The sequence below is a fragment of the Ranitomeya imitator genome, chromosome 2 (assembly GCF_032444005.1).
Source record: "Ranitomeya imitator isolate aRanImi1 chromosome 2, aRanImi1.pri, whole genome shotgun sequence".
In the NCBI taxonomy this organism is placed as follows: Eukaryota; Metazoa; Chordata; class Amphibia; order Anura; family Dendrobatidae; genus Ranitomeya; species Ranitomeya imitator.
This window is the reverse complement of record NC_091283.1, coordinates 480079337-480091736: the sequence shown is the minus strand read 5'-3', so window position 1 is coordinate 480091736 and position 12400 is coordinate 480079337. Positions and strand designations below refer to the sequence as shown.

Below are 12400 nucleotides of genomic sequence, written 5' to 3'. Positions count from 1 at the left end.
TTGCAGCCCGCAGGTGTCAGTTTTGCCTGGCTGGTTATCAAAAATACAAGGGAACACCAAGTCATTTAAAAAAAAGAAAAAATGTCTTAATTTATAGAGCAGATGGCGGTTGATGAATACTCTCATCAGCTGCCACGTGCTTTCGCTGTTATCAGTTGAATACAACTCTCCACATTCTCCCTTGCTTGCGCTGATCAACGCGTGAGCAGTTGACAGTGATGCGAGTTGTCTTCAGCAACCGGCACCAGCATGTACTATACCGCCGATTTCCAGGGCGACAGTACGTGAAATATTAATGCGGCACATGGTTGCCACACGTATTAAACACACATACATTGATGTCTCTGGTACTGTTTTTTCCAGTACCAGAAATATCAGGACGTGCGTAAGAGCCTTAAGCAGCTAACATTTCTGAATATTGAATGAGGAATTCAGTCTTCACTTGACCTTGAGAGCCGATATAGCGAAAATGCTTACTTCACTTGTACATGACCACCAAATCCAAATAGATAAGGAAAAAAGTTTTTTGTTTTTAAAGTCTTTATATAAGAAAACATTTTAAGAATTAGTTCTACATGAGTATTTCCAAAAAGTAAAAAAAACAAGGACATCTACTGTAGGGTATGGGAAACAAGACATTGTTCCAAAAAAGTCCTACAATGACTTTTTCTTTAGTCGGTCTTCATAAGTGTGTGGATATATAAATGGTGCTTATGGCAGTTGTGACAATATATATATATATATATATATATATATATATATATATATATATATATATATATATATATATATATATATATATATAATCACACAAATATATATATTAAATATAATATGAATGAAAGGTCAGTGAGGAGTGTCACCGCATTCAATGCCTCCATAAATGAAATAGGGTCCCTTTAGCAGCACAGACATATGCTCCTCCCTATGGCAGCGTTTCATGGTGCGCTGTTACTTCGGTGTTGGGTTTGCGATATTTACACTGAATCCACACCCGGTACATTGTCAGCTGTTTGCCGCGGTTTACTTGAAGCCTGCGATCCACTGTATTTTGCACTTTCTCTAAGCCGGCAGTAGTAAATAAATTTCCAAGTTCATCTAGGAAATAAATAAATATAATCACAAACCAAATATTACCAATATTTACCGATCCCCAAAAATTTAGAACAATGTAATTAGTATCCAAGAATGAACACTGGAAAAACACAAATGGCAGCTCTAGATGTGCCCCCTTCGTCCATCATGCCCCTTTAAGCTATTCGGGTTGGTGTGCCTAAAACAAGGACATTTTCCAAATTGACAAGTTTATTCGAGTTTGCTGTAAAGCCTTACCTTGTGTGAAGAAGTAGACTCTTGTCCCATCTCCTCTGACGTAGAAGTTTTCAGAAAGACAGCGCCCTGTAAGATTAACCGATAAGTAAACTCCGAACAACAAAATCACTCTTTGTGGCAGTTCCATGGAAAATTTAGGCAATAAACATTCAAATCTAGATCTGATCAGAAAGATGGAGCGCAGAATTATAGTGCACGACTAACAATATATATTTTTTAAAGATAAAAGTGTATGCGACCCTGGAAATGCTCTTCATTAAAGTAGTCATCTCATCAGAGAAATCTCTTCCAAAATGTATCCGCTGGGGTGATCAATTGATCGTCACAGGTCCAACTGCAAACAGCTGACAACCAACCAGGCATGCAAGCTAGTACAATGCCTACAAGTAGTATTCAACCCCCTGCAGATTTAGCAGGTTTAATAAGATGCAAATAAGTTAGAGCCTTCAAACAAGAGCAGGATTTATTAACAGATGCATAAATCTTACAAACCAAAAAGTTTTGTTGCTCAGTTAAATTTTTATAAGTTTTAAACATAAAAGTGTGGGTCAATTATTATTCAACCCCTAGGTTTAATATTTTGTGGAATAACCTTTGTTTGCAATTACAGCTAATAATCGTCTTTTATAAGACCTGATCAGGCCGGCACAGGTCTCTGGAGTTATCTTGGCCCACTCCTCCATGCAGATCTTCTTCAAGTTATCTAGGTTCTTTGGGTGTCTCATGTGGACTTTAATCTTGAGCTCCTTCCACAAGTTTTCAATTGGATTAAGGTCAGGAGACTGACTAGGCCACTGCAACACCTTGATTTTTTGCCTCTTGAACCAGGCCTTGGTTTTCTTGGCTGTGTGCTTTGGGTCGTTGTCTTGTTGGAAGATGAAATGACGACCCATCTTAAGATCCTTGATGGAGAAGCGGAGGTTCTTGGCCAAAATCCCCAGGTAGGCCGTGCTATCCATCTTCCCATGGATGCGGACCAGATAGCCAGGCCCCTTGGCCGAGAAAGAGCCCCACAGCATGATGCTGCCACCACCATGCTTGACTGTAGGGATGGTATTCTTGGGGTCGTATGCAGTGCCATCCAGTCTCCAAACGTCACGTGTGTGGTTGGCACCAAAGATCTTGATCTTGGTCTCATCAGACCAGAGAACCTTGAACCAGTCAGTCTCAGAGTCCTCCAAGTGATCATGAGCAAACTGTAGACGAGCCTTGACATGACGCTTTGAAAGTAAAGGAACCTTACGGGCTCGTCTGGAACGGAGACCATTGCGGTGGAGTACGTTACTTATGGTATTGACTGAAACCAATGTCCCCACTGCCATGAGATCTTCCCGGAGCTCCATCCTTGTTGTCCTTGGGTTAGCCTTGACTCTTCGGACAAGCATGGCCTCGGCACGGGAGGAAACTTTCAAAGGCTGTCCAGGCCGTGGAAGGCTAACAGTAGTTCCATAAGCCTTCCACTTCCGGATGATGCTCCCAACAGTGGAGACAGGTAGGCCCAACTCCTTGGAAAGGGTTTTGCACCCCTTGCCAGCCTTGTGACCCTCCACGATCTTGTCTCTGATGGCCTTGGAATGCTCCTTTGTCTTTCCCATGTTGACCATGTATGAGTGCTGTTCACAAGTTTGGGGAGGGTCTTAAATAGTCAGAAAAGGCTGGAAAAAGATACCGTATATACTCGAGTATAAGCTGAGATTTTCAGCCCAAAATTTTGGGCTGAAAGTGCCCCTCTCGGCTTATACTCGAGTCACGGTGGGCGGCAGGGTCGGCGGGTGAGGGGGAGAGGGCGCTGAGGCATACTCACCTAGTCCCGGCGCTCCCCCTGCCCGTCACACGGTCTTCGGCGCTGCAGTTCTTCTCCTCTTCAGCGGTCACGTGGGACCGCTCATTAGAGAAATGAATATGCGGCTCCACCTCCCATAGGGGTGGAGCCGCATATTCATTTCTCTAATCAGCGGTGCCGGTGACCGCTGATAGAGGAAGAGGCTGCGGCACCGAAGACCGTGTGACAGGCAGAGGGAGCCGGACGCCGGGAGCAGGTAAGTATGTAATATTCACCTGTCCGCGTTCCACACGCCGGGCGTCGCTCCATCTTCCCGGCGTCGCTCCATCTTCCCTGCGTCTCTCCGCTCTGACTGTGCAGGTCAGAGGGCGCGATGACGCGTATAGTGTGCACGGCGCCCTCTGCCTGATCAGTCAGTGCGGAGAGACGCCGGGACCGGACGCCGGGAGCTGCAAGCAAGAGAGGTGAGTATGGCGTTTTTTTTTTATTGCAGCAGCAGCAATGGCACAGCTTTCTATGGCACATCAATGGGGCAATACTGAACGGCGCAGAGCACTATATGGCAGCTATGGGGCAATACTGAACGGCGCAGAGCACTATATGGCAGCTATGGGGCAATAATGAACGGTGCAGAGCACTATATGGCAGCTATGGGGCAATACTGAACGGCGCAGAGCACTATATGGCAGCTATGGGGCAATAATGAACGGCGCAGAGGACTATATGGCAGCTATGGGGCAATACTGAACGGTGCAGAGCACTATATGGCAGCTATGGGGCAATAATGAACGGTGCAGAGCACTATATGGCAGCTATGGGGCAATAATGAACGGCGCAGAGGACTATATGGCAGCTATGGGGCAATACTGAACGGTGCAGAGGACTATATGGCAGCTATGGGGCAATAATGAACGGCGCAGAGGACTATATGGCAGCTATGGGGCAATACTGAACGGTGCAGAGCACTATATGGCAGCTATGGGGCAATACTGAACGGTGCAGAGCACTATATGGCAGCTATGGGGCAATACTGAACGGTGCAGAGCACTATATGGCAGCTATGGGGCAATAATGAACGGCGCAGAGGACTATATGGCAGCTATGGGGCAATACTGAACGGCGCAGAGGACTATATGGCAGCTATGGGGCAATACTGAACGGCGCAGAGCACTATATGGCAGCTATGGGGCAATAATGAACGGTGCAGAGCACTATATGGCAGCTATGGGGCAATAATGAACGGCGCAGAGCACTATATGGCACCTATGGAATAAATGAACGGTGCAGAGCACTATATGGCACAGCTTTATATGGCACATCTATGGGGCAATAATGAACGGTGCAGAGCACTATATGGCACAGCTTTATATGGCACATCTATGGGGCAATAATGAACGGTGCAGAGCATTATATATTGCACAGCTTTATGTGGAGCATCTATGGGGCCATACTGAACGGTGCAGAGCATTATATATGGCACAGCTTTATATGGAGCATCTTGTGGGGCAATAATGAACGGTATGGAGCATCTATTTTTATTTTTGAAATTCACCGGTAGCTGCTGCATTTCCTACCGTAGGCTTATACTCGAGTCAATAAGTTTTCCCAGTTTTTTGTGGCAAAATTAGGGGGGGTCGGCTTATACTCGGGTCGGCTTATACTCGGGTATATACGGTAATTAATCCAAACATGTGAAGCTCATTGTTCTTTGTGCCTGAACTACTTCTTAATACTTTAGGGGAACCAAACAGAATTCTGGTGGGTTGAGGGGTTGAATAATAAATGACCCCCTGAAAAGACTTTTCACAATTTAAAAAAAAAAATAAACAAAGAAATAACATTCTTTTTTGCTGCAGTGCATTTCACACTTCCAGGCTGATCTACAGTCCAAATGTCACAATGCCAAGTTACGGTAATTCCAAATGTGTAAACCTGCTAAATCTGCAGGGGGTTTAATACTACTTGTAGGCACTGTATAACATAGCAGCCATTGAGAAGAATGACCATCCACATAATACAAGGAAGGCTAAAGTCTGCTAGAATGGGAGCAGCTTGTACGGATAGGCTCTTTGTCTGGCTCAGTGGGCATTCTTGATCGCCCTTTCCTAAGAACACAAAATCTATGTGTAGGGTTACAAGGTAGAAAGCACTAAGTGAAGCAACCAAGATCTATTTATTATGGTACTTCGACAATAGGTTACCTTTTTTAAAGCGTAGTTGAGCCATGTCATATCGGCCATAGTCCCGCAAGAGAATGCAGCCACCGGGCTTCAGCAGCTTACTCAGACGAGTAATGGCATCTTGCATTCTGCAGTAAAATGACAAAAGCAATGATGGGGTTAAAGGGAATGGGTCAACAGAATTTCACACCCCAAACTATTTACATGTGCATTTAGATCTTTCAAAGTCAAGTGCAGCAGTATCTTTATATGGCCAGTCCGTTCCTCTGCTACTGAGAAATAAGCATTTTATTTAATATGCAAATGAGGCTAAAGGACTACGGTAGGTCTGAAGCTTCTGTCACTCCAGCTCTATTTCCTGCCCAGTCCCGCCTCCTCCTACTTGATTGGCAGCTGTTTTGCCTGATGTCACACAGCATAGAAGCTGTGAAACAAGTAAAATGAGGCAGCTTTGGGCATGGAATAGAGCTGGAGTGACAGAAGCTTCAGATCTACCATAGTTCTTCAGCCTCATTTGCATATTAATTCATAGTCTGATTTCTCAGTAAACAGAGGATCAGACTGGTCATGTAAAGGTATTGCTGGACTTGCCATTGAAAGACCTACATGCTCATATAAATAGTGAAATCTTTCTGAGAGATTCCCTTTAAACATAGGAGAAACACTGAGTGCATATCAATCAAGAAATTAGAAACGGATGGCTGGAAGGGCCCGACTTTTGGGTCCCTGCAGAAACCTTACAACAAAAAAGGCCATGGTGCAGTGAAAAGTATGTCGGTCCCAGGGGCTCTCCGTATACAGATTGCAAAGTCATAATAACTTATTCATGGTGACAAAAGCGGAGGATCAGGAGCACAGTACCGCAAGCTCAGCACAAAGCCCGGCCCTGCAGTTATTAATATCCGTCTATGGCCTTATGCTTCACTAGGCTTCACATCTTACAGGTCACTCACTTGCTTGGAAGGATGGCAGAAAGGACGAAGATGAGGACGATGGCGTCCAAGCTCTCATCAGGAATAGGATAGGAGGCGCTCTCGTCTGAGAGGTCGTGCACAAAGGCAAAGCATCGTGATGGGTCGTAATTAGGGTTACCCTGTACAAGACAAAGAGTGAGCATGAGGGTTGGTAAAAATAAAGCTAAAAACAGAGCCAAACAAATATACATACAGCGCACATACATACAGCGTACAGGCAAAATGCATTTAATCCGCACGTGGCATCAAGGAGAAGTAACTCGGCAAACAGGAATTTACAAAAAGGTTTATTTAAAACATGATATACCAAAAAAACAAAAAACATAGCAAGGGAAAAAAGTGATAAAAATGCAATAAAAACAAAAAACAACAAAATATTCTAAACGGTGAAGAAATACTGTTGAAAATTCACGGCATCAAGTTCTCACTGTGGGCACAAAGCGTAAAGTTAGTGGCACCAGACGTGGCGGTCTGGCTGCTTGGGCGACTGTTTAACAAGCCTTTCCTTTTCACGCTCCTATCAGCACTACCGGTTGCCACCTCTCCTGTCGCCACTTTTACAATTCTAGCTTGAGTCATTATTATTATAAATACACAGAAACTTATTATTTAATTTATTTAATAATAATAATAATAATAATAATAATAATAATATTGATGATATATTCAAATAGAAGGCACCCCCTAGTGAAGATTATTCAGGCGTTTACTCAGATCTTCCATGGGTCGTACCTTTACGATCTCCACTGCGGCAGTAGAAAAGTCACAGCAGTACACAAAGAGGCCGGGGTCACTGTGGATGAAAGCAGACATCGTTACCTGCTTGTGCTATACCCAGAGTGTGTCACTAGGGGCAGTCTACTGTGTCACATGCAGCCGCTGTTCAGCTACACAGATGGACTTGGGACCATGTGGAAAATTATTTGGGAAAAAGGCTGCTATTCGGTCACTGGTTTTCTTTTTTTATAAAATTCGTAATTATTTTTGCAGTCTTCACCATATGGGCTAAATAACGATACAGTTCTACAGTAGAGGTTGCTACAGATGCAAAGATACCAAAATATTTGCCTTTTTTTTGGGGGGGGGAGGGGGGACGCCATTTGTTTTCTACTAGATTAAACCAATTCTCTGGTGAACAAAATAGCTTTATTTTACTCTAACATTTTTTAAAACACTTAAATACAGGTTTGATTTTTAGTTTTCTTTTAGGCAACCAGTTGCCACAGCAATCTATTGGCTTCCCATGATCGTGTCGCGGTACGGCATAAAAGGGGTTAACTAAGCCAACGTGGAGTGCTGAAAGAGCTCACTACTTGATCCTATGTCTCTGCTTGCAAAGGAGAGTGAACACTGTCAAAGACCCCCCGCCAGCACCCCAAGGTCACGATCCTGGGGGGGGTCATGACACGCTGCCTTTTCACATCCTAATGGAAACTGGCACGTTTCATTCAAAAGTGAAGAAGCGATTATGGTGGTTGTCCCAGGATCATCTATCCACAGCATAAGTGTCTCATTACCCCACGTTTTACAAGTATGGGGGTCCTATTTCCCCCGTTTGATCAGCACAGTGGTCACCCTGCAGCTTCTTGTAAAGTCTATGGGACTGTTACAAGCTGTACTCCTCTCTCCACATCAGACACATGCACGGCGTCTCCAGTCCGCTATGTGCCATTAACATTTTTTTTGCTTTTATTCTCTCTTTTCCAGGGATTCCCAGATCAGTTTGGATGGAGGGATGAGACGTTACAAGCCTTACATGATGCCCCAGGATAACCCCAATTTCAGAGCCGCCATACTGACATTCCAGTTTTGTACGCCAGAAGTGACTTACTTATTTGTCTGCAAAATGGGAAAGACTGTGTTCCCTACGCCGCAGCCCACCTGAGAACAAGGAGAAGAAGTGGAAATGAATGATCAGGTTATGTAATAATGGCTGATCGGTGCCGGAACGGGGATTATGGCGCATCAGCGCTCGGATGAGGACATCTTACAAGGCTGCAGAGGAATAATGGAGCGTGTCGTCAGACCGCAGAGTCAGCAAAGACAGAAGAGCAAGCGGTCTGTGTAGTGTGACCACTAAATGCACAGAATCCGACAAGAAGGACATTCATTGTATTAACCCCATACATCCGAAGAGTGGGGGTGCAGCCACACAGCAAGGAAATCCTGTAGATTTTCCTTGGGAGATTAACGCAAAGAAAATCTGCAGAGGATTACGATATCAAAGGCCTTATGCACACCATTTCTGCACGGAAATTGACCTGCAGCGCAGATTTCAAAATCACAACATGTCAATTTCTGTGCAGAAATCCACTACAAATCGGATGTATTTGAGACGGATTCCTCTGTTTTGTGTGGGCGCCCCCCGAAGCAGTGGATCACTCTGTGGCATCCGTGTGTGCAGGACGGCGGACCGTGGTGTAGGGTCAGCGCATTACCTCCAATATACGATAAGTGGCTGAAGACCCTGGATGGTCCTCCTTCTCATCAGCTCGGCCCACCACCTGTTCTCCATCCATCGCTGACGGACTCTTGTAGCTGGAAGACAGTTCGGGGAACTCTGTGAAAAGCCACTGCCTGTCCTTGAAGAACCTGTTCTCATGGACGGTGTAGAAGTCATCCCAGTAGTCACTGGCTTTATTCTCATATTCCTCTGAAATCAGACAGACAGCAGTGATGAAATACGGCGCTACAGGTTGTGGTTGGGCCCCAATGCAAATCTTCAATAGTGCCCCCAACTTTACAGTACTGGCCTTTTCATATGAGCCAATGGGACCTTTTGGGCTCTAGGGCTGCGGCCACTATGGTTATGCCTCTGATTGGCTCCTTCATAGTAAAGGGTGCTGGACTGCTCTCTTTTCTGTATGATGTGCTCACAGAGGATTTATTCCTTATATGTGGCCCCCATTAGGCCATGAAGTGAGTATTTTGGCCCATGATGCAGAGTGCGCACATTATGTGATGAGGCTTAGGTCCTCGCAGGGTTTCAGATGACAGGTCACCATTTTAGTGCGTACAGGGAAAAACGTAAAGAAGACTTGAGCCAGAATTGTGGTGTAAAGGGGCTTTCCTAAAATCATGTCATCCACCGTTCATGGGCTAGGGCATAACTTACTGATCAATGGGGGGCTGATTGCTAGGACCCCACGAATCCCAAAATCAGGGCTTTGCAGAGTTGTATCTTGAATGGAACACAGGTGATTATGCTCAGGCTCAGCTCCAGTCATTCTCTATGGGAATGAGGGATATAACTGAGCCTTGTACACGGCTATCTCAGGCAATCACATAGATGAACGGAGCGAAGGACGAGCATTTGCTTCTCCAGTAAAGATGGGGCTCTGCAGACCCTAGCTCTCAGCATCACTGGGGATCACAGCGGTTGGACCTCCAAACATCAGCAAGATACCCCCCTGTATGGTAGATGGGGTAAGCTTACAATTTTGGGAAAGCACCAATAAACTGGCTTACATGCCTTGCGTTGGATTTATGTGTTATAGACATTTTTTTTTGCACTCACTAGACTTGTTTTAATGCGTGTGTTAAAAAAAAAAAAAAAAAGTTGTGGCTTTAGCAAGGAGGAGCAGCTTAGATTGCACCAAATTTTGGTCTGAAGTAAGCCAACCAGAAGGTGGAGTAAAGACAAGGGTCTGACATGCCCGGCAAGACGCACCAAATCTATGCACCGCGCACGCCACCATGTAAAATAGGGGCATCTCCTGCCTGATCCAGTATTACTGTCTAACTTAAGACAAGGTTAAGAAATGAAAACCGGCCGGCACACGACATCTGATGGGGCGTAATGTATCTATTTTACACAGACTCCATATGAAAAGAATTGCCAGCTGTGATCCCGCAGCCATACTTCCTCCCATCCATCCCTCTACTAACAAATAATTGGTAGTTCAGCAAGATATTGGTGAAGATCATAGTATGCATTGTTTGTAGTGTGTAACCATGGAGACGCAGCAGCCCGCACTATTCTACCTTAATGGTGTGGACATGGTGGACCAGTGATGACCGCTGTGGACGGCTCGTCCTGCCAGTATAAAGGACAGCACGTCTTACCTTGCTGCTCCGGTGGAAGCGGCTGAGAACTGTTTTCGAGGACTTTCTTATGAGCTGCTGCCTCTTGCTCCTCTGACCACTGGACATTGTCCCTAGAACATGAATAATATGAGGGATTAATAATGACAAGCAGATCAGCCATGGACTCACCTGACTATAAAGAAAGGCCACGCTGCCGGATAATCTCTCCACAATGGAGTTTACACTCAAATTGCTCCATACAGGATATTCAGACAACTGGCTGCCATTAAGGGGTTACTAGATAAATCATTTACACTTAGAGGGGGATGTCCAGTATAAAACAATATATTTCTTCCAAACCCCCCACCTGTATATGGGTTGTGAGTTTGTGACTGACACTGCAACTCTGCTCCTACTGAAGAGTATAGGAGCCAGGCTGCAGTACCAGGAGTGGCCACTACACAGGATGGCGCTGTAGTTCCCGCATGCCCGATGTCATCCGGATCTTCTCCCTTCTGTGTATGGCACCCTTCGTTAACCTTGGCACCACTCACAATGGCACATTCCCGCCTACTCCCCGCACCCCTCGCCGCCCGGACTCCCCGCCTCACCAGGCATTGTGCTGGAACACCTGACTGGAGTCTTTCAGATGCCGATTACCGAACTGCGGCCTTTTCCCGTCCATGCCGGAACAGGTAGTGGAAGCTGTTGCTGTGGAGACGAGGAACGCTCTAGTGAAGGACCAATCAGCTGCAGGCAAGAATCGGGACCAGGAAAGTGCAAGCCAATCACAAGCAGAAACACGCCCCCACCGGAAGTGGCAGTGTCTGAAACGCACACGTGGGATCGAGCGGAACATGAGCCTGGTGAGGAGACAGCTGATCTGTGACCTGCACAATGTAACGGAACCTCAGCACGACAGTCACTAATCCATGCAGTTACCTTTAATACACAAGCCTATGGCAGGAGCTTCTCCCCTGAGCTGCCGTCTCTCTGCAGATGCCGGAGATGTAGAGAACCGGAAAAGGAGTTTGGGAAGGACTGATGTGTAGATCCTGAACGAGCTGACACAAAGAGCCGGATCCCTGCTGTGAACGAAAGGAGTCGACTCTGCAGTGTGAGTGAGCCCAGTCTTTTTTCTTTCTTTCTTGGCTGCAGCCTATCAGATTCAGGGAAGTGAAGTAACTGTGACTGATGTGGGAGGAGCAGTGAGGAAGCTGTGGACTGTTAACCCTTCAGTGCCCTCAGACTGCAAGGATTAGTGTAACACCGTCCTTCAGTGCTGGAGACAGGATGTGAGTTATCTTAGTCCCAAATAAAGATATACTTTACTGGCCTCAGCCATGGCATTATATACTGATAGATATATCTATACTAGATGGTGGGCCGATTCTAACGCATCGGGTATTCTAGAATATGCCTGTCCACGTAGTATATTGTCCAACCACGTAGTATATTGCCCAGTCACGTAGTATATTGCCCAGTCACGTAGTATATTGCCCAGTCACGTAGTATACAGCACAGAGCCACGTAGTATATTGCCCAGCCACGTAGTATATTGTCCAACCACGTAGTATATTGCCCAGTCACGTAGTATACAGCACAGAGCCACGTAGTATATTGCCCAGCCACATAGTATATTGCCCAGTCACGTAGTATACAGCACAGAGCCACGTAGTATATTGCCCAGCCACGTAGTATATTGCCCAGCCACGTAGTATATTGCCCAGCCACGTAGTATATTGCCCAGCCACGTAGTATACAGCACAGAGCCACGTAGTATATTGCCCAGCCACGTAGTATATTGCTCAGCCACGTAGTATATTGCTCAGCCACGTAGTATATTGCTCAGCCACGTAGTATATTGCTCAGCCACGTAGTATATTGCCCAGTCACGTAGTATATTGCCCAGCCACGTAGTATACAGCACAGAGCCACGTAGTATATTGCCCAGTGACGTAGTATATTGCCCAGCCACGTAGTATATTGCCCAGCCACGTAGTATATTGCCCAGCCACGTAGTATATTGCCCAGCCACGTAGTATATTGCCAAGCCACGTAGTATACAGCACAGAGCCACGTAGTATATTGCCCAGTGACGTAGT

At 45.7% G+C, this 12400-nt stretch overlaps 1 protein-coding gene across 1 annotated transcript; it reads right to left on the bottom strand.

Moving 5' to 3' along the window:
- Positions 1-528: 528 nt before the first annotated feature.
- METTL2A (methyltransferase 2A, tRNA N3-cytidine) lies at positions 529-11483 on the bottom strand. Its single transcript, XM_069751335.1, has 10 exons — positions 11238-11483; positions 10907-11158; positions 10335-10426; positions 8708-8922; positions 8101-8150; positions 7002-7062; positions 6249-6388; positions 5317-5423; positions 1333-1398; positions 529-1098 (listed from the first exon to the last, which is right to left on the bottom strand). The coding sequence occupies exons 2-10, from the start codon at positions 11152-11154 to the stop codon at positions 926-928; spliced, it is 1152 nt and encodes a 383-aa protein (XP_069607436.1). The 5' UTR covers positions 11155-11158; positions 11238-11483; the 3' UTR covers positions 529-925.
- Positions 11484-12400: the final 917 nt, after the last annotated feature.

What these genes read in the sequence shown, in the direction of transcription:
- METTL2A (XM_069751335.1), bottom strand. Translation starts at nt 11,154, where the DNA reads ATGTTCCGCTCGATCCCACGTGTGCGTTTCAGACACTGCCACTTCCGG. An exon ending in GTGTTCCAGCACAATGCCTG is followed by an intron (nt 10,427 to 10,906) that starts GTGAGGCGGGGA and finishes TTCATGTTCTAG; the next exon opens with GGACAATGTCCAGTGGTCAG. An exon ending in GCTTCCACCGGAGCAGCAAG is followed by an intron (nt 8,923 to 10,334) that starts GTAAGACGTGCT and finishes GTCTGATTTCAG; the next exon opens with AGGAATATGAGAATAAAGCC.